The following is a 23,095-nucleotide window of genomic DNA, read 5'->3' on the forward strand; positions in this document are numbered from 1 at the left end:
CAGACCGAAGTGTTTGAGATTTCACACCGATACATCCCAGATGTTGATTTGTTATTTAATAAGGCGTGTGTGTTTTGCTTTTAGAGTGTGCATTTGCACATTTGCCTGTGTGCATCAGTGAATCTGAATTACTGGCTGTTATAGGCTTTTTGGGAATTAGCAAGTATTCAGATCAGTTTTGTGTAATACCTGTTTTGCAGTTATAATCCCAAACTCATCCGTCCATCCATCCATTTTTTATATTAATGTGTAATCCACAGCCCAGGGCTGAATAAGAAAATCCAAAGGTGACATAGTCCAATCCATTATACACTAGAGAACACTGGTAGACAGCCACAAAACATGAACTAGAAAACTAGCATTTACTGTGGTGCACAACATACAGAACAATGAACAAGCCAGGACTGAAACACAGACAACCACTTAAATACACAGGTGAGGGAGAAACTAATCACGCACAGGTGAAACCACTAAGACAATCAGAGACAGGAAGTAAAACATGACAAGAAACACACTAAAACAGGAAGTAAAGCTCACAGAAACACCCAAGGAATGATATCACAAAATAAAACATATCACGCGGCACAAGTGCCTTACTAACAAAACATATTCAAAAGCAAAGAACACAGAGACAGTAAAACAAGACCACAGCACTAGGGCAGACCAAAACTACAATGTAACAAAAGAAACAACTAAAAACACACCTCAGAAAGAAAGGCCCCTGCAGGTTGTGAGGGCTAGAACCCAGCAGCTACTCACTTTGAATTTCTGAGTATCTGAATTCTGAGGTCTTATAAAGCGTTCAGACTCAGTCCACATCTGTTCCAAATTTACTTGAACTGCTCTTCTGGGTTTGGGCCATTACTTTTGTTTTAAATCTAAACGAACTTTTGACATACTGAGCTATAAGAGCAACTTATAAATGGACTACTATGAAGCGCATTGCAATTCTCTATAACATTTTTGGACCAACCCCTCTACAGCTGTATCTTACTGGATGCTGGGCTGTCTTTTAACAAAAATCTGCTTATACTTGGTATCCTCTATGCTCTGTGCATCTGCACCCAGTCTAAACAAAACATGTCAATAAACACAGACATATTCATCACATAAAGATGGGATGACAGCCGTCTGTCAAACCATCACACTTTGGTCATCACCTGTGATTGGCCTGCCACAAGATTTAATAGGATCTCTAGTTTTCTTGACATTAGGAGAATTGCAATTTGAAACCTCCGTGAGATGGGTGGAAATCTGTTCAAAACTGGAGTCAGACAATACTGATACTATTAAAAAAAGTACTGAAGAGGACACTAACGTTACCCAGCTACCCCTATACCCCATACCCCATCCAACACCCTTGAGAATAACACCTGACTCAAACATAATCTGAGACATGAGCAAAAAGGTTTCAGGAATAAATATTTAAACTACTCGAGCTACAATTTATTTATTTTCCTGAATATTCCAGCAGTCTGAAAAAATTGTCCTATCAGCGGTGACTGAAGTGGCGTGCGCTAAGAGACACATTTAAGCATATCAATTTCATTGCATGCTCCAGCTGCTGTGTGAGTTGTTGTGAACTGTTTATGGGCCCCCAAGGGAGGGCAGGGGAGAGACCTCTGTATCAAAACAATTCCACAGCTAGCAGGAGGTGTGACATAAACAACAAGGTTCTTACCCTTCCCCTGTGAGCCCTGCTGACAGCCAACCCACCCTTACCCCTACAGCACATACACACATGCACACATGTGCATGCACACACACAATCATACATGTCAAATTGTAGCCCTCGCAATCTTACCTCTCTCCTGCTTCCTACTGATTATCTCCCAGAGAGAAGTAGGCAGCGTGAAAAATGAATAGCTGCCATATTGAAGTGGTAGGTTGGGTAAGAAGAGGAAAGCTATTGGTGTGGAAAATCAATTTCACCAAGTCACAGACATATAGCTTCAATTGGGTAAAATAGCCCACATTAGCCTGTCTTCTCATGCAAAGCTGACTATGGACGGGAGAAGGATGGAGGGATACAGGGATGTGAAGAGGATGGATGGAATTTGCAACTGGGAAGTGGAGAGAAGCATAATTGCGGAGAAGATGAGGGGACTGCTGAGGGACCACAATGGAGGGAGAGAGAGAAAATAATTCATGTCATGTTTGCAATATGCATCCAGTTCCTCACATGAATGTGTTAAAGAACCGCAATAGCTAATGCTTGTTAGCTGACACGTCAGCTCTATTCACAGCAGCTCCATAGAGAGAGTAGAGATCATTTGTGTCCTCTATGGACCAAACTTATCTGCTGACTCTCATTCCTCTCTGTAATCTCCCTGCAGTTCACCGGTGTGAGGAATTTACACAACCCCCTGTGGACTATGGTCATCCCCCAAATATATCACCTAATGGTTTGACACATGCACACTCACTAGTCCACTGTCCTTCGCTACCAACCTGGTATCTCCAGGCTCTCAAATTGCTTCACAGGGAATCCATATTGAGTACAGAGTCAGAGTGAGCTGGAGGCCCATGGCTCTATGCTGTGGTCATGCTCTCCAGGGTACAATTATTCATTATGTGCAGGGCTCAGTATGGGATATCTTTTTATGTTAGTCTCTGCGGGCATTGAGAGATTTGGTTGATCTCTTTGTGCCCAGTCTTATCTAAAACAAAGCTGCTTGACGCATAGAGATACATCAAAGCTTTGTAACACCAGGAGAGATAAATGTGGAGTCTTACACGGGGTCCAAAATGTATGGTTTTTGGTTGACCATTTGTTCTAAGACAACGCAGGTGATATGATTTACCTGCTGCACACTCGCCTCACCATAAAACATTAAACAATGCACTTGCTTTTGAGAAGAAATTAACTTTGCTATTGAAGGAGTCCCATGCATTAAGAAACACAATTCACAATCTGCCACATAAATAATAGGCTGTGTTACATCATATTTGGCTTGTTCCACAGGGCTGGACAAGTAAAATCCTTCATCAGTGATAAAACAATGAATAAATCCTCGCAATAAAGTGGCATGCTTTGGAGAATATGTCAAGCAGAATATAGCCCTGGTCTGAAACGCTGATAATTTGGCATAACATCTACAAACATACAGTAGTGACATTCACACATTTTGCAGTAGTGTGAGCCATAATGTCAAAGCTTTCAACGTCCACTGAGAGTTCTAAAGACAGCAGAGCTAATAAAACAAAGAATCAGCAAAGAATTAAATTGGGTGTCAGTGATATTATATAGGGGAGGGGTGGTGATGGCGCATAGATAAGATGCTATTTATCAGGCTTTTCGTTAAAAAGCATACAGTGTCATAAAAGGAGATAGAAAGAGGACAAAGGTGCTTTGTTTTTGTCAAAATGTTTGTTAGGGCGTATAATATCAGGATATTATTTAACTGAGAAGGTGGGGGAGTAATTACAAGCATGCCAACAACAACGTTATTTGCAGAAACTCACAAATCTACTTTGCTATATGAATCACAAGAGTCACAGAGAATAGCTTTTCAAGCATCAGGAAATGTTTGCATTTCAATTTAATGGTAATATAACATTCATCCTTGTCTATCTATGGATGAAAATAAACATTCTTAAACCTTTACCTACTGTATTTTTTGTTGAGAAGAAATGAACACCAAGACTTCATGAATGCCAATCATCTGATGCAATACCTGCTTCTGCTTTTAGGCATTTGCAACGCCCTCCCTGAAGTTGTACTTGGATGTTTTGAGAATAACAAAATCTATGCACATGCTCGTCATGATATTAAGGGCACTGGGTCTGATTTCGCATTTCTGACCAGGGCCACATTCCTCAATAATGATTGCTCTGAGACAGTGGTGGTCTGGCCATCTGGAGTACAGGGACAATTCCCAGTGGGCCAGCCAACCTCCAGGCCGGTGGGCCGCCTTCCTTAGCCTATACTTTTTTACTAAAACGTTAGCAGAAGGTTAAGCGACACGGGCCGGCCTCCCCAGGCTTGTTGGTCTATTCCATATGAATTTTTACGCTGCCCTTAGCCCCGCCCCTTCTATCTCACTCACACACACCGCAGTGACACTGACAGCTGGAAAACGAGCTACAACAGAAAATGGAAAAGCAGAGTTTGAAAACGTTAAGAGTTGGGCTGAAAAGTTCAGAGACAAAAGAGTCAAAGGTCTTAACTGAAATGCAAGCACATGTAAAAAAAAACAACTGGCTCATTCTGTAGTTGTAGTAGGCTACTAGTACCAGGGTCACAGATGCTAAGAAAGAAGAGGACGATGCCACAGCCCTGTTTACTAGTGAAAGATTAGACAGAAGACGATAGTGCAGCTGAACGGTATGCGTCTGAATGTGTTAATCCAACGGAATCTATCAGTGAAATGCTAATACTGTTGGTCAGCTACTGTTTTGTAAATGTACCAGAAAGAAAGAACACAGGTAAAGAGTACAGTAACTGTGTGTTCAAACAGGCAAGTGGAAAAATAAATCTGATGCCTAACATTAGTAAAGCTCTGAATGTCTACATTTCGCTGTCCTGTGGGGATTTTGTGGGAAATAAATAATTGCAGTTATCAGTGTTTCATTGTTGTGTAATTTTATTTTGCTAAAATAAGCATTTTCATTTGATTCAAAAAAATGTTGTCTTGTCATTCTATTCTAGCTCATTTTATTTAATGTCTGCCATTGGTTGCAAATAGTAGCCTATACATATTATAAAACCAACCAATCCTTTCCCTCTCAAGTTCACATTTTGTGTTGGAGAATGTGTCTTCAGTGATTTGCTAGGTATGATGATCATTTCAAAAATGTTGCCTTTATTAGTTAATTTATATATTGTTTTATTTGTATCCATTTGTGGTTGATGATTGTTGCTCTCTTAGGTTACGTTTTGTGTGGAGAGGTAATAAACCAGTTTTTTTATTATGTGTACTCCCATGACTTAAAGCCAACCAGCTGACCCTGAGCAGCAGTTAGACAGTTCTCTGTCTCAGTGACGACTGTGGATATTTTAGTCTTTTTATCTCAAGGCTTTATGTAATGTGAGGTAGTTCAATCATGGCAATTTTACTGTGTGTTCTGCAGCATTTTTAATCAGAATCAGAAATACTTTATTGATGCCCGAGGGGAAATTCTTTTGTCACAATTGCACACTTGTCAAAGGTAGATAGATAAAGAGTATATAAATATAGAAGTATAAATATAAAATATGAAGACAAATACAAAGGTGTGTGGGTATGTACAATATTTACATTATTAAGAATTATTATGGTGAACCAAAAAGGACTAGTGAATAAATAGCAGCAGAGAATATTGCACATTAATTATTAAACAGGTAATATTGGACAGAAAATAGATAATGAGGTCTAGTTTAATAACTGACTAAGTGTCAGACACTTAAAGGGAGGAGTTATAAAGTTGACAACAGGAAGGAATAACTTCCTGTGGCGCCCACCACAGCTCTGTACTCAGCCTCATCACCCTTGCTGATACATCCAACCACAGCAGAGTCATCAGAAAACTTCTGAAGGTGACAGGACTCTGTGTGGTAGTTGAAGTCTGTGCTGTAGATGGTGAAGAGGAAGGGAGAGAGGACCGTCACCTGCAGAGCCCCCGTGTTGCTGACCACGCTGTCTGACACACAGTGTTGCAGGCGCACATACTGTGGTCTGCCAGTCAGGTAGTCAACAATCCAGGACACAAGGGGGGCATCCACCTGCATCGCTGTCAGCTTCTCACCCAGCAGGGCCGACCAGATGTTGTTGAAAGCACTGGAGAAGTCAAAAAACATAACCCTCACAGTGCTCGCTGGCTTGTCCAGGTGGGCGTAGATGCGGTTGAGCAGGAAGATGATGGCGTCCTCAACTCCCAGTTGGGGCTGGTAGGCGAACTAGAGTGGGTCCAGAAAAGGGCTGACCATGTGCCGCAGCTGATCCAGAACCAGTCTCTCCAGGGTTTTCATGATGTGGGAGGTCAGTGCCACAGGTCTGTAGTCCCCGGGGAGGTGGCGTCTTTGGCACAGGAACGAGGCAAGATGTCTTCCACAGCACAGGGACCCTATGGAGACTCAAGCTCAGGTTGAAGACATGGTGAAGGACTCCACATAGCTGGGGGGGCACAGTCTTTGAGCACCCCGGGACGGACACCGTCAGGGCCTGTAGCCTTGTTGGAGTGGGGTCTCCTCATCTGTCTTCTCACCTGGTCAGCAGTGAGGCACACAGAGGTTACAGGTGGGAGAGGGGGAGTCGTCAGGCTGGTGAGAGCTGTTAACCTGAGAGCCGGGGGGGGGAGTCACACAGGAGGGTGGGGGAAGGAGGGGGGAGTAGTGGGGTTGGAGGTGTTTGAGGTGTTAGAGTGGGAGGATGGGCGGGAGCCATTGAGTCAAATCTGTTAAAGAACAGATTAAGTTCGTTGGCCCTGTCCTAGCTACCTTCAGCTCCTCTGCTGCCAGTCGGTCTGAAGGCAGTGATGTTTCTCATGCCGCTCCAGACCTTCCTCATGTTGTTCTGCTGGAGTTTACGGTCTAGCTTCCTCCTGTACTTCTCCTTAGCATCCCTGATCTTCACCTTCAGGTCCCCCTGAATGGCCCTCACCTTCTCCCTATCACCATCTCTGAAAGCCCTCCTCTTAGCATTCAGGATGTCCTTGATGTCCTTTGTTACCCACGGTTTGTTGTTTGGGTAACAATGGACAGTCTTTGCTGGGACATTGCAGTCCACACAGAAGTTGATGTAATCTGAGATACACTCAGTAAGCTATGTCTCTCCATGTGGCTCACAGAGTGCATCCCAGTCTGTCACCTCAAAACATCCCTGAAGTGTCTCATAGGCCTCCTCTGACCATCTCCCCACTGTCCTTGTGGTCGCAGGCTGCCTTTTCACCAGAGGCACATAGGGATTGATGTGAACCAGGTTGTGGTCTGACCTGCCCAGTGGGGGTAGGGGGGAAGAGCTGTATGCATCCTTAACATTAGCATACAGCAGGTTCAGGGTCCTCTCCTCTCTAGTATGGCAGTAGTTAATAAGTGTGGTGGTCATGGTGACATGGTTGAAGTCACCCGAGATCACTATGAGGGCACTCGGGTGTTGAATCTGGAGTTCAGCAGTGGCGGTGTGGATGACGTAACACGCCCCCCCTAAGCTTAATGTCTATTTGCTGACACATAAAATAATACTTTATAGGGGTTTTTTGTATCTTGGAGATGGCCATGCTTAGGGTAACATATTTTAAAATAAAATAAATCTACAGTTGACAAATTTATTTGTATTTAATCAAATGTGTTTTTTAGGGAAAAGGCATTTTCCACATGGGGTAAGATGCCCCCCCTATAGTGTGAAATCACTTTAATATGTCCAAATTTACAGATAAAATAAACTACAAGTAGCTAGTTAAAAGGAAGGGGAGTATAGATCGATGTTGTAGAAATAAACTTGCCTTGCCTTATGTTATTAGCTTTCCTATAATTTATTTCTCCGACTTTTAAATAGTGAGGTTGCTGTAACTTCATAAGCAGAAAGTCTGAAGTAAAATACGCGCATGCCAGTTAGCTAGCTAGAAATGTGAGCATTTGTGAGCTTATAACCTCAGAATTTTACCTCAGACTTTCTGATAGTGAAGTTGCTGGTTGGCTAAAGGGGCTATCCAGTGCATAATTAACATCTAACTTACAAACGATCAACCATAAAAGGGCATGGCGACCGGGGGGGGGCGTCTCTCTCTGTCTCTATCTCTCCGTGCATGAGGTCTAGATGGGCGCGGCCTAGCAATAAACATTGCTAGATTGTTGCATACATGACTTGTCCTCACGCAGAAAACAGACCATCCTCCCCAAAAATACGGCCATATATGTCCTACAAACAAGCATGTAACGACTCATTTATTGTTAGGTGTTGACCTCTAGTGGCCATTTGTATGTTACGTTACATCATACATAACTTAAATTACTTATTTTAAGCCAAACCATGATTTTTTCCTGAACAAAACCAAGCTGTGTTGGTACCTAAACCTAACAAAACTTTTAGCCATTTCATAACATTAACCATGTGTTTATTATTGTTACCATGACTGCGGAGAACCAGAATGCCTGTCGCTACTCTGGTATGAGAATGTTTTGACAAAAAATAACAACTATTCTTATATTTACATCATTATCATTATTATCATCTTATGGCAACATTATTCATCACTTATCATTCATAAACTTTAGGCCAATTTTGCCTATCCAGAATGTCACGGAATCAGAGGAAGTGCCCATACAATCTTGTATGTGGTAGTTTTCTCTCAATATTTGGCAAAATCGAACCTTCTGATTTTTAGGTCTAACAACAAGCTCTAATTTATCCTAAACTGATTTTAAATGAAAATGAATCCATGTTCTGTGTCTGCTGTTTCCAGTACATATGCTTTGTGTGACTCCCAGATTGAACAGGTATCATCCTACAGTACTCCTACTTACTATATGACTGAACTAGACTTGCATTCACTTGACTATGGTAATATTTACAGGCAAGCTACACCATCTATACTTCTGTCATTAGGTGTTTTATATCACAGGGCTCTTAGTTTTATAACAGGCGACAGATTAAGAACTCATCACCGCAACGAAAAACAAGAGAAAACACACTGCTTCACTAAGTTTTAAGATTTGCCAGTTCCCACTTTTATAACTCCACTCACATGGAAAAAATTGCAGCAGAATCTGAAATTGGATCACTTAATAGGCTGATTGTGAAGTATTAATCGAATCCTCCATCTACTGTATAATAAATAGCTGCAATTGTGTCTCCTTTCTTCCCGCTAGCTCACTATCAAAAAACATAATAAAGACACAATATCTAAGAGGAAAATACATTACAAATTATTGAATGATACAAAGCAAATCAGTTGCGGTGTTGGTGACACTGAGGTCTACATTGTTGCATCCTGAATACAAACAGCATACTGAAGGAGTCGAAAACAAGTCAAGACAAACAGCGGCAACAATGTCAAATTTCTGTCTAACTGTGACAGATAAAAAGCCCACCTCTTGTGGTTGTATTAAGTGGCCAATATTGGAAACACTATGTTTTAGTTATCTCAGAAAATTAATGCTTAAATGCCCAGGCAACAAACAAAATACTCCAATATGACCTTACCAGGTCTTCGCTCTACGATCAAGTGATTTTATGAGCCATAAATGAGCACTGTCCTTTTTTAACTTAAGAAATCCTTAAATAAACCAAGGGCATCTCTTTTTAGCAAGCAAAACAGTTGGTAGACCATTGCTCCTAATAACATTCACACTAATATCTCAAAATAATATTCAGCTAGAATTTCCAATATTATGAAGGTGTGAGATTCACAAGAGAATATGTTTCTGAAAGAAAAAGACAATTGTTCACTGATAAAAATCTCTATACTCATCATCATCATCATCCTACAACCTCCTCCTCCTTCACCATCAACAGCAAGTTATTGCTGTGCATCTATGAGCCTGGTAATCAGCCCTGTGAATGGCATGTACTAGTGCACAAGTAAAGTATCTTCTGCATGGATTAGTCCTTGGCCATCGTGTCTTGTTTCAGAACCATGGACAGCGCTGAGAGAAAGCAAGCTGCAAGCTGTAAACTTTTGACTGAGTCCTGTAAGTTATAACAGAGACGTTTAATAGAGGAGACACGCCACTCAGTCACATCCCCAATATAACTCTATGGGGAAAGCCCATAACCGCAAAGATGGTGGTTAAGGGTCTGTTTTACTTCTACTGGGCATGCATGGTGGTAGTGACGCATGCGTAGTAGAAGTATAACTGGTAGGGAAAAACGCTTTTTAAACCTTATTTTGGGGCAAAGTCGTCAAACCTTTTCAGCGATTTTTATTAGATTTTACTGCTGATTCTATTCATGTAGTTTTTATGTGCCGGTGACCAGTAAAAAACATTCTGGCTCTCTCCCCATTCATTCAGATAGGAGCCTGGTCTTGTTAGTCCGAAATATCTGCTCGGAGGCGTTGCCAAGATGGCTGCTGAGTGGCATGATTTTGGTTATAAATAGCTACAGGTTAATGGAGTTTGAATGAAACTTAACCTCAGCCTGTGATAGACATTTTGTATATTAGTCTGACATAATATAAACTCTCAGGTAAGCTTAGGTTTAAGCTAATATGTTTATTGTTCGACCTTTCCAAGTTCGACTCATTAACTAAAATCCCAGTCAGCCAAAACTAATGTCAGTAAAATTAACAAGCTTGCCAGAATGCATTTGATGGATACAATAAGAAATAAGTGCTTCCTATATTTGAACTGAATTATATTTCTGTCAATGCAAATGTGCTTTTAGACACTATATCAATGTAATGAAAAATTATTAAGTGAAGGCATAGACCCTTTTAAAACATCTAGTTGGCAATGACTTTAGGGACCCATTTAATTTTTCGATTGTAAATTTATAATCACAGAACCACTATTATCCACTTTTCACATTCTTATATTAATGTATATATCTACAAACACCATCTTTGTATTTCCCTATAAATTGTCTATGGAGATGTGAAGCAGATTAGGGAGCATGCCACACACCTCTGTTTCTGGGCTAAATAAGACAGTGGTGAACATTTATTTTAGGAAATGACCAAACTGTTATAGACCATAAAAATAACAATTTATAAAGCATTAAATAATGCACATATTGAATATTTTGGTCATTGTGAGTATTTGAAATGCAAAACAAGTCCTTTTTTTCTTTTCATGAAATAGTGGCAGTGTAAGACTTGGATGCTGTTGTAAAAATTAAGTCCACCTGAGTTTATGATAGGACCATGTGTTTCTTACCCTGCCAATGATCCTGGGGAAAGGAGCTCTCTGGTTCTCAGTTATAATTATAGGAGGGACCAGCAGGGATCTCTTAGATCTGTATGGCAGTGTCTGGCCAAGACCTAGGATATCCTGAAACACAAAGAAGAGAAACCATTCTGTTGAACTTTAAAATAACAATTATATTTTATGTCACATATAATTTTTACACCTACCCTAGCATGCCCAAAATGACTTACTTACTGGCATGTTGTTAACAGTAACACTAAACCCCAACTCTGACGCATAAACACACACAGCAGAGAGGAGAGGAGAGGAGAGGAGAGGAGAGGAGAGGAGAGGAGAGGAGATGAGATGAGAGGAGAGGAGAGATTTCTCCCTTCTTCCCTTTGAAATCACTGATACAGTCAGGGCCCCTCTGCTTGGATGTTGATGAAAATAATGTCTGTCACTGACACTATGAACAGGAAGCTGGGATCCTGGCTGCTAACATGGAGGTGATGACCTACAGGGGAGAAAAGTCTGCTGACTATGTGCACACCTGGACACAAGCCGAGGAGAGACAACAAATACACACACACACACACACACACACACACACACACACACACATATACACACTCTTCCATACCCATACAAATGTCCACAAAACATGCATATGCTTTATCAGACGAACGTATTATAATTAATAATATTATTATATTAAACAGACAAACAGACCTTAACTATTTGATATAATTTATTTCAATTAAAATTAAAGTCAATAAAATGGATTTATACTTTGCCTGACATCCAGTATTTGTTGTTTCAAAAGCATCTGGTTGGCAATGACTTTAGGGACACATTTAATACTTGTCTGTGATTTGATGCAAATTTATAATCACAGAACCATTATTATGCATCCCCTTTCACATTTGTTATATTGATGTTTATAGCTTTATTTTGAAAATCACTACCACACCTGATTTGCACTTCTGACTGACCTCTTCACCATGCCAACCTGTGCTAAAATGCTGGACATAACATGATTTGTTAGAAAGTTGGTGGTGATACCATAAACATATAGGCCCGTTATATCACCCTGGAGCGTCCTCTGTGTCTGTATGCATGTAATATTAATGTAACATAAAGGATATCGTTTAAAGAACAAACTGAGATGGTGAAACAGAATCGGGAAAAAACTCTTCCAGAATCAGCAGCCCTTTCTACTTGCAACTTTGTCAGGAGAACTTATCATACAGCCAATTAAATCTTTGCATGAAGCAGTAACATCAGCGTTATTTCAGGCAGACGGTCACACTGACCAACAGCCAGACAGTAGCGACAGACTTTGAACAACAACCCACATTATCTTTCCTACTAAAGGCACGTTATTTAACTAAATGGAAATGGTTTAAACTAGCAACCAGACTAATAACCAGGGAAAGGGCATTTCTAACTTCGGTTTGCAGGCTAGTTACTTATTTTAAGTTAGGCTGAGCTTAAAAACATACCTGTAAACGTAATTTCACTCTGTTTGCTAGTATGGTCCTGACTGTTCATTACCACTGCTAACAACACACTGTCTGCCCATGGCTTGTAAGCTACAGTTGTCAGTCAGAGTTTGTTTACTTTGTCTCTCTTTTCCCTGCCAGGGCTCAGCCTGCCAGCTGCTCTCAATCAAACACAGACACCAACACGCCCCTCCAGACGCTGACATTATTGTTGACAGCTAAAAAGGGATGTGATTTCAGTTGTACTTTAACAGTGAACCTTCTTAACAATAATCTGATCTTGTCCACACAAAGGCAGTCCCTGCTTAAATGCTGAGCAAAATGAAACACACAGCAACAAGCCCAGTCATTGAGCTCTAGTTAAAATGACAACACCGTTTCAATACGAAAGGGAAAATACTAACCAGAAGTTTTTTATGGTTTCATTTGCAATGCAAATAGTCTCTTTTGTCCTTCATCTTTTGTTGCCTCCTTCACAACACTTTATTGACAATGTGCACTCTGTGTGTGTGTGTGTGTGTGTGTGTGTGTGTGTGTGTGTGTGTGTGTGTGTGTGAGTGCACGCGTGCAGGGGGCTGTTTGCATGTTTACTGTTGACAATGCTGTTCTTGGCTGACAGGAACTCTGGCACCGCTCTCGCCCCTGTCAGAATGACGGAAAGAGAGCAGGTAAGAGGGAAAAACGGAGCCATTTGTTTACAGCACAGTGCCGACACTGAGACAGAGAGGGCAATGCCAAACACTCACACCACTAGCCACCTCGCCACTCCACCCCTCCCAGCTACAAAGGTCAGCAAGAACACAATAAAAAGGTAGTCATAAACGCAACCGAACAAGAACAACAATGACACACCAAGAAGTCTCTAAAATGGCCACTCTTCCCCTGGGGGATGACCATCCAAACATCAAAGACATAAATCTAAAACTGGACCTGAAGCGGTTAAACAGAACACTGCGCAAAAATGAGAGCGATTACATGACCTATTTTGTGTCTAAAGAGCGCAGTCAGTCGTGTGTGTATATGTATGTGAATCGGTTCACAAGCACGTTGATAGACTTTTAAGCTCTGCCTGTAAAAATCCGGCCTGAATCTGAGGTCCAGGGATGAGCGCATCAATACCATCATGCCCAGGTCTCAGCTGTGTTATTACAGGCACCATGAGGTAATTTTAGTGGCTGGATGTAGTGACAGGGGTTAGGGCTGAGATAGATCATGCTGTCAAATCCATGTCTTCACTGAGCTAAGATGCAGTGGATATGGAAAGGGAGTGATGGTGCTTTAAAACCTATCAATGTTCTGCAGATGGATTAGGACGATGACGCAGACGCACTGACAAACGTGTGTAGCTGGATACACATGTTTGTCCTGCTCATCGAGGATGGCTCACCGCAGGGTATTCTGGAAAAGATAACTTGCAGCCCCACATTCGTCCCTTTTACCTGCCACCTTGTGGCTTGCCCCCGTTCTTTTCTCTCACTTAGCATTACCTTTCCTTCACACTTTCTGTCTTCTCTCTTACAGTCTGCATGTGTGATGAATAGCGTTCTTACAGCTTGTTGACACCGTAAGAGAAGGAAGGCATGAATCCTTAATGTGTCCTGTTCATGAATTACTGCCACACCATCAACCGTGACCCAGCCTTAATACATTTGCTTCTGTCTCTGTCTCTCAAATGATCATTAGGGAATTTTAGTGTACTGAGCTGAAAGTGTCACAAGAAAAAAAAAGGCTTTTAAAGACGATTTGAATATATTTGATTAATCAGAGGTAACAAAAAGAAAAGCAGATACATGCCCATATGTTTACATCAACATCCATATATACTGCGCTATGTGTGTGTGCCTGTGTGTGTGAGGGAGAGAAAGATTGAGCCTTTGTCATTGTCATCTGAGTGCAGAGTTACTGTGGCACTAAAGTCACGTCCTTGTCCATTCTGCCATTTTCACTCTCAATGCTATATTGAGAAGTGTCATTACTCATTTCTGACAATGTGTTGGAGACCTGCCGAGAAACGGATAATATCAAGGCCGGCATCGGCTGGTGGTGACAGCGATGTACAGCTATGTATGTCAATGTGGAAGAAACTCTCGGATATGCAGCCAGGTCAAGCAGTCAGTCATTTCTCCTAATAAACAGTTAAGCTCACTTATGTTAGTGTCAACAGCATACGTACAAAACAATGAATTTACACACTCGCCTGACAACATGTTCCTCAATGTGGGTGTTGACAGCACAATTTTTGACATTTAAGTATAATCAACTTGGTATTTCATCTTACTCCAGTGGAATACAGCACGACACTGATGACTGATGTTTATTTAAAATACACACTTAGCTGAATTAATTAATACTGTGCCAAAGTGATTACAGGTGTGTTTATAATCTCACCTGCAGATAGTGGTGCCCTGACAATAATAAAGACATAACTGTTTCAGAACAAGCTCATAAATTGAAGCCATTCAAAACTTCCCGTATTAGATGAAGTTTAACCTAATTGCCAAACATTATGCATAATAAATGTTTAGTCCTATGAAGTGTCTTCATATTACATGGTTCACGTGTACTGCATGCAATGGAGTGCAAATCATGTCACGTTCAAACTAATTGTACACCCGACAGGAATAATATATTAGCTGTTATATTATCAAGAAATTTCCCATTTCTTCCTCTTGAAACCAATTTCTAAAATAATGTCTTTGTTATCCTCTGCTGACCTGAGAAAGTCATGCATGTGATGATCCATGTTTCTCTTGACTTCCGTCACAGTCAGACTTTTCTCTCATCTGCAGCTGATACAGCAACCAGAAGGGAGGCTTTTAACTAAATCTAAGAGACCTGAGCATCCTTTTCATAATCTAATTTTAGTTTCTCTACTTCAGTTGTCACATACTTTTAGGATTTATTCCAAAGTTTTAACAATATGACTTATATCCCTGACCTTTAAGACTCCTTTAAGTCAAATCGAAGCCAGATCACCAAAAGCAGGACGCTGTTCAAGGCTGAAAATGAACATAGTTTTCATTCATTCTTACGAACGGTGAATTACTGATATCTTGATGGAAGTGGAGCTGGACTATATTCCAAGATAAGATGGTGGTGAGGAGTACTAATTGATTAGATGTGCCTGAAAATAGTGTCAAAATGATATCTGAAAAACCAGTTAAAAGATGATGGGCTTCTTGGTTATGCTTCTCAATCATGATAATCTAAACGCCATTAGGCACAAGGTCTTATCAAAATGCAGTTCAGGTGCTTGTATCTTTAATATAAATGTATTGAAACTGGCTTCACTTTCATCTTCATTGCCAAATACCTTTTCATATGCTTCATGTTATAGTCCTGATTATGGTTTGTTTTGCTGCTCTTGTAAATTAACACAGCATTAAGCCTTTTGTTCCCTTCTGCAGTACTCACTTCCACGCATAAATGCAGAAAACGTATAAGTCCGCAGATATATTAAACCATTTCAGCAAAAGATAGAGGGTTGGGAGAACCAACGTAAAGAAACACAGACAATAGACAAAGCCAGTAAACAGAATTAAAAAATGACAGCTACAGAACAAGCAAAGGAGAGATAGTGTGAGCGGGATAGAGACAGAGAGACAAAGATTATTTCTGTTGTGTTGTATAATGTGAGATGTTGTGCTGTGGTTGCAAGATGTCACATCTTAGTCATCCCCAGAAAGCCATACTGAACATTGAATGCTTGGTTAGAGAAAATCTTTTTGCCATTGCAGGATGAGGATTTCGCTCAGGATGCAATATTACACTTCATTCAGCGTGCTAAAATGGATGAAACATAACAAAAGCAAAATAAATAGGCTTTTGGACTCAGATTATTTTGCCTCTTATCACTTGTTACATTTGAATGGCCTGTTTATGCCCCCCGAAGGTAAGAAAATGTTCTGCATAACTATTGTTCTGCACAACACAACCAAATCAACACTGAATAATACCCCCCCAAAAGTCCATATCTTGGAGCATGCATTTGTTAAATTGAAATGCATTCTTCCATTAATTCACATATTGATCGGTTGCAAAAAAAGGGGGAATAAATTACTCTTTGAATTCTGAGTTTTGCCCATAATAGGAATCATTCATCAGCTGCCTCTCTCCCTCCGGGCCTGTGTAACAGCAAACTAACAGCTTGCGCAGAGGAATTAAAAACTGATTCTCTCCACCTTTCGCTCACAGCACTTATCAATTATCACCAGCCAATATTTTCTGCCACAATACCATTAGTTATGTCAATAAATTTACCATGGAATGTTTCCGCTCTGTGTTAGAGAGGAAACAAAGGGAGGTTTGGGCAAATATAACATCTAATTTCAACAGGAGCATAAAGGGATTTTATTACTAAATCACAATTTCAAAATCCAACCTACTCTATGGTGCATCAATTGAAAAACAGGGTAGAGGCGTGGAAGCATCTTGACTACCAAGAGTACTACTGTATCTCATAGTGGAGATTTAAAACTCAGCAACCCAGTGCAGTCAGTGTTGTCAGCAGAGTCATTCCACAAGTCAAACCTCTGGCTTATTGAAACAAGCTTTCAAATATGCCATGAGTTAGTTACATATTCTTTAGAAGCTGCTGCTGCTCTGAACTGTTTGTTTGATGGGTCACTTGAGACCGTGCAGAGGCATGGGGTGGGGGAGTTTCTGAGATATGGACATAGAAAGGGACAAAAGATTTTCTGATGATATGAGTCCCAGAGCTTGAGGAGCTTCAGCAGATTAATTAATAGTGAAATAATGAGAGCTTTTAACCACTGTGCCTCACAAGAGGACTCTCCCTCTCACATTTTCTTCCATTAGCTTGAGGATGTCTTCCTGAATCTACGTGGGGATAAACAGACCTTACATATCTTACAGCAGGAATTTAAAGAAAGACAAAAAGTTAAAACAAAATGGTGAAAACTGTGGCAATAATGTGCTGTCCTTTACAACTATCAATGTTTTTTGCTGTCCCAGAGAAACATGTTTAGAGTGCAAGCATCTACAGCCAAGCTAGCGGCACTTTTAGTCTGTACTTAGGCACAGCAGTGCATTGAGCAAAATGCTAATGTCAGTATGCTAACATGCTCACATTGCATGGATCTAAGGGGTCATTGCCATGGCTGCAAGAACCAACATAAAAGTCTTCATCTGCTCCCACCATCCGAGGAAGTGAAGTGAAGGATTTATAATAATAATGAAGCTCAAGGATGGATCAACACCACTTGGAAGCCTTAAGTTGTGCCATTTTAAAGTTGTTTTAAAGGTCCATTGTGTAATATTTCTGAGGATCTACAGACAAAAATGCAATAATATCCATAACTATGTTTTCAGTGGTGTATAAAGACCTGACATTATGAACTGTTATGTTTTTATTACCTTAAAATGAGCCATTTCTATCTGCAAAACCGCAGGTCCCCCTCACATTGATGTCACCATGTTACGCCGCCATGATTCTACAGTAGCCCAAAACGGACAAACAGCACTACGGATCACATTTCGTCACTACATTCTTCTTCTTCTTCCGCTCGTAGAATTCTGGCTGTGTAGACGCTACGGGCTACAGACTTTTTTTTACTGTTGTTCAGAATTTAAAAGTTCTCGATTCAACTCAAAATAAAGCATTGCTGCAAAAACATTTTCACACTATCATTTTTTTTTTTTGTTATTTTTTGCTGCTATCAAAGCACCATAATCTGGTCAGATATTATTGCTGGCAGGCAGTTTTGGCGAGTGTCCATAATCACAGAGAGAATTAACTTAATTCCCTCAATGTTAAAATGTAAAATGCCTTTGTAAACTTCATCTATAATGTGGTTTATAATGGACTTTGGTGCAGAAACAGTGACAATGTTACACACTCTTGGCTTACATTTTCCATGTTATCTGTCACTGAAAAATAAAGCAATTTCTTAATATATATATACCTATAGAAACTTAATTTCTTTACTGGCTGCCGACATCTTTTGTCCTTTGTCCACCCTAGCTATCATACGATCTTTGAAAGCCAGGGGAGGGATGAACTTGTTCATGTAAAACTTCAAATGAATTGGTGTTCATGTTAAAGTGTCTGGTCTATCTACCGCAATATACACTAACACCCATGGACATTGTTTGGCACAATGACAATGCTAACATGATGATGTTAAGCAGATCTAATCTCTACCATGACCACAATCTTAGTTAATCATATGGTATATATCATTTGGTAATAAACCGAAGTATTAAGTGTTAATCTCTTGATTTCACTAGATACAAAGTCAGAGGATCACCTTAGTTATTGCAGTTCATCCCTATGAGGACATGAAAATGTGTAGCACATTTTATGGTAATCCTCCAAATAGTTAAGATTCTTCACTTAAAACCACAACTGTCAACTTCACAGTGGTGTAAGAGGAAAAGTCATTTGGATTCCTCTCATGGGGACCATGAATATCTGTACAAAATTTCATTAAAATCTAGTTAATAGTTGTCGAGATATTTTGGTGTGAACTAAAGTGGTGGACTCCAGTGAGAGTTAAATCAAAGGCAACTAGACTTGGTTGAAGACATTTCGCTTCTCATCCAAGAGGCTTCTTCAGTTCTAACCGACTGGCAGAGAGTCCCAGGCATTTGACCTCTGCGGGGTCATTATCAAGGTGATGGATAGCACTTGGTTTGTTTGTGCTCCCGGCTGTTGTGACGACAGTCGTTATGGTTGTTAGAGTCACCTGAGGCCAAGTGTGAAAGACCGTTGATTGCATTGTCACAAGAGGCCAAATGTGAGTGGGGGATAAGTGGTGTCCGAGGGCCCCTTCCCTGTTGAGAGATGGTCTCTCTACTCTGATGTAATTGGCTTCCTTTACTCCTCTTTCTCTTTCTGTTTTCCCTATCCAAAATATTAAATGTATTGCCCTCAAAAGAGTGTCCTTTGTCCTTCTGCTGAGTCCTGACCTGATGGGTTGGCCCTTTTGTGTTGAGCCATGCATTTGTGTAGTCTTTGTTTGTTTCCCCGACATGTCTCACAGGTGCATACCTCAGTGCATTGGACAGCATACACTATATTGCTTTTCTTGTTTTGGGTGTGTGGTCTTTTGAATGGACTTTTGGTTGGTGGTGGTGATGGTTTAAAAAACACAGGGGTGTGGTGTTTATGGTGGCCCAACCCAAAGCAATGCCTTTTGCCTGGCAAAAAATGTAATGTAATGTATTAAAAAATAAATGCAAAAATAAATGCACTACAAAATGAAATGCCATGTGAAAGTGATCCACAAACTCATGGAAAGCAAGCACACACACATACTCACCCATACAGATGACCATACGGTCACATTAGTCACTAGAAACTTCACACACATAGCATGCCAAAAGACTAATTCACTTATATCTCAATGACTTGCCAAGGTAACACCCATGGACTAGCTAACCAAATAAATGATAGTCAGAGGCACAAACAAATAAGAGCCACATCATGGCAAAAAGGATGGAAACATTCATTAAGCTGGCGGCTGGAGGAATATAGCAGCAGGACTCTGAGCACTACAGCAGGAAGACAGATGATCTCTGAGAGAATGTAGGGAACACCAACTGTACCTGCAGTTCCTGGAAACTTTTCCTTATCAACTTAGTGTATTTGACCTAAACAGGGAGGGAATTGATCTTTATGGAGGATACGTATGAGGGAAAATGGTGTTTATTCAGGTGTAGTTTTTTAGGCAGTTAATTTGCTGGCCACAGAAACAAATTTCTGTAGATTACACAAACAAAAAGACACATTTGCAGAGAAACAAAGCTCAGTGTTGGAGTGCAGGCTTTCTGGCCAAATCCCCATATAATTTGAACTGGCCAGTGTAATTCTTCATGCACAAAACCCTGATGCAAAAACATTGCAGCTGTTTATGTTGCCCTGTAGAAAAGAATTTTCCTTCCTCTACCCCTCCATGTGACCTCATGCATGGCTGATGATTAAAAACATGAGAAGAGGGAAATGTATGCACTTTTGGGTCCTCATCAAAGTTTAAATGGCTCCAACATATTTGTATATTCAAGAAGAAATTGCTCTCGACTGATTCAGAGCATGTGTGAAGCATATGTGAAACCCACAGTAGACCCCTTTATGAATCGTTCACTTTTGCTGGTGCATGGCAGAGTGTTTAGCACCTTTTCAAGGGCTAAACATTTGCAAGTTTCAGTAATCTGGATCAATAATCTAGACTGTCTATGGTGAAATGTGAAAGTCCATCTGTCTGCATACAGATTTAGTGCTGGGCTCAGTTGCTGTTGCAGATGGCAACAGTGCTAGAAACTGACACATCTCTGGTGATGGCAACGATATGCTCATAGGTTTGGCAGAGCACAGCAGCAGCTGTTCTCCTGGCCTCCTCCAGCGACTTTCACATGTTCCTCTTTAGTAAATCGAAATCCTTTCTTTTAACTTCTTATATGGTTCTCTTGGTGGATGCAACATCAATCACCTTCTCTGAGCTTTCCCCCTGCATCATCTTAAATCGAGGCTTTGATGTCCCTTCTTGTTTTAAAATTGATGGCAATTTTTCTTTAAATGACAAAAAATATTACCTTAATATCTGCATCACTGAAGTTTTTTTTCATTGTGTTTAAATATCCATTTGCCATCAAAGATTATGGATGTGGGTTTTTCCCCAACTGCCTAATATGGCATCTCTGAGGTGGTGCAATTATGTTAATTGATGAAAATTAAGGTCGCATGAGCCTGCCTCAAATTTATGAGTGATTAGAATTCATCAACATATGCATGAATATGACTGACAACAGATGCTTCTGAACATTTGATGGATTTGTTTTTCAATGTTTTTAATTCGCAATTACGATCACTAATGTATGAATGTTTTGTGAATGACACCCAGTTCCTCTTTTTACCTCTACAAGTTGCTTTCTCGCTAAACTCTGTACAAATTTTGTTCTTTAAGATGATAAGATTTAGATTCCCTGATGTCTGTACAGGATATTTAAAAGCTACTGGAGGATTTGGCTGGCTTAGGAGTTTTTAACCAATATGGGTCAATAAGAGGCTGGATGAATTATATTTCCTTTCCTTACTGTAACAAAGTAATTTTTTGAGTACATTTTTAAAATCTGTAATGTAGATTTAAGATACATGTCAAATCTGTTCATTTACTGGTTGAGTGTCAAGGGGTTTGGGTGTTGCTGTCACACCTGGGCTAGGCCTTGCAGTTTGTGAACAGTACAACAATGCACAACAATACAATTAAAATTAAGGCTCACGCCACCATGGGTCTGGCTAAAACACTAAATGCTAAGATGTTCATCATGGAGGATCCACCAGCAGTGACTTCTATGTTCACTCTGGAAATTATATCTTTAATGAGGTGTGTCTGACCTTTCTGTGTTCCAAAGACGGAAGAGTAAGGCTAACTACTAAAATGCTAAACAATCTTGCCCAAATAATAACAGAATTAGCACAAAAAGGTAAAGCAGCAAACTCTCTGTGATTAACAGTGGGTGAAATTTAGCACAAGCTGAATAAATCTCTTATCAAACACACTGGGTTTGTAACATACTGTCCCGGGCCGAGAAATGATCCAGCACATAAATCCCAGCAATATTCTAATGTGTCATGTTCACACTTTATTTATGTAGGGATAAACAAATGAGATATAATGTGTTAATTAGTGAGTTTTAGATGTGCTGGTAGACAGACTGTTACCTTTGGACAGAGCCAGCCCACCTGTTTCCCCCATGTTCCTAGTCTTTGTGCTTAGGCAATCTGCTGCCGGCCGTAGCTTCATATTTCCAGTACAGACATGAGAGTGGTATCAACCTCGTCATCTAAATCTTGTAAATGTAAATGGTAAATAATTCCCCAAATATCAAACAAAAACAGCTTGTAAATCTTTATATTCACCCAGGGGTATTGTCCTTTAATCACTGCTACATTATGTCCAGTTATACTACATTACAGTAACCTTTTCCGTCCTTAATGAAGCGTAACCATAATTTTATTTGTTTTTTAAAACACACATGCAGCAATTTCCACTAACCCTAAGATTGTGAGGCGAATGAACCGGCAATCCAGTGACTTCCACCTGCGCCACGTCATCTGCATGTGCACTGAGCCCGTGGATGAACAGGACTGGCCTGCTGGACAGGACATCTCGCAGAGGAACCAGATTGAGATCCCGGTCCACGTGGAAGCTGGCATCCGACACGTCAAACTTCACGTCCTCGTTCCCCGCACAGTCATCGAACTCGACTGGAAGAAACACACAGAATGTATCTATATTTTACCTTCACTCCCAACAAAATGCAAACAACAAAAAATGTCAGGGAAAATCAGCCACACGAAAACCAGTCACTGAGGTACACACTGCACAGTGAAAAATCCACACAAACAAGTATTTCTCAGATATAAACAGATGCCCTGAAGATAAACAGATACCCTGAAGAAAGAGTAGGATGTTCTGAAAGGCCCTGTCAGCTAGGCTGCAATAAAAGTCAGTGATCTCTATTCACACAAACCTGCTGCAATGTTTATGATCCATTGCATTACATGCTACACACTGTAGACTCATTCAGTTGTCTGACTTGCTTTTGCAGGACCGTTGCATTTACTACAGAGAATGCAGCTGCTCCCAGTTGCCAGACTGGATGAGAAAAAAGCATTTACGGTACAAGGGGAGAAAAGTGTTACCTTTGAGTTACGTGCATGTGACGCGTGTACATGTGAGCTTGTCTTGCCTGACTGAGGGAGATACCGCCAAGGACTCTACGAGGCTTTATCCCTTCTGATCATGTTCATCCTCTTTTTATCTCTCTCACACACTCCCCTCAGTGTCGCAACATGATCCCT

At 40.5% G+C, this 23,095-nt stretch overlaps 1 protein-coding gene across 2 annotated transcripts in view; it reads right to left on the minus strand.

Annotated features, from left to right (window-relative positions):
* The window catches only part of cdh13 (cadherin 13, H-cadherin (heart)), a 370,680-nt gene that overhangs the window by 208,448 nt on the left and 139,137 nt on the right, over nucleotides 1-23,095 (minus strand). For both annotated transcript variants that reach the window (XM_046037993.1, XM_046037992.1), the window contains exons 3-4: nucleotides 22,287-22,498; nucleotides 10,796-10,909 (exon numbers count right to left, since the gene is read on the minus strand). In XM_046037993.1, coding sequence (XP_045893949.1) covers nucleotides 10,796-10,909; nucleotides 22,287-22,498 — 326 coding nt within the window. The remainder of the gene's footprint in view (nucleotides 1-10,795; nucleotides 10,910-22,286; nucleotides 22,499-23,095) is intronic.

The sequence above is a fragment of the Micropterus dolomieu genome, linkage group LG22 (assembly GCF_021292245.1).
Source record: "Micropterus dolomieu isolate WLL.071019.BEF.003 ecotype Adirondacks linkage group LG22, ASM2129224v1, whole genome shotgun sequence".
Taxonomy (NCBI): Eukaryota; Metazoa; Chordata; class Actinopteri; order Centrarchiformes; family Centrarchidae; genus Micropterus; species Micropterus dolomieu.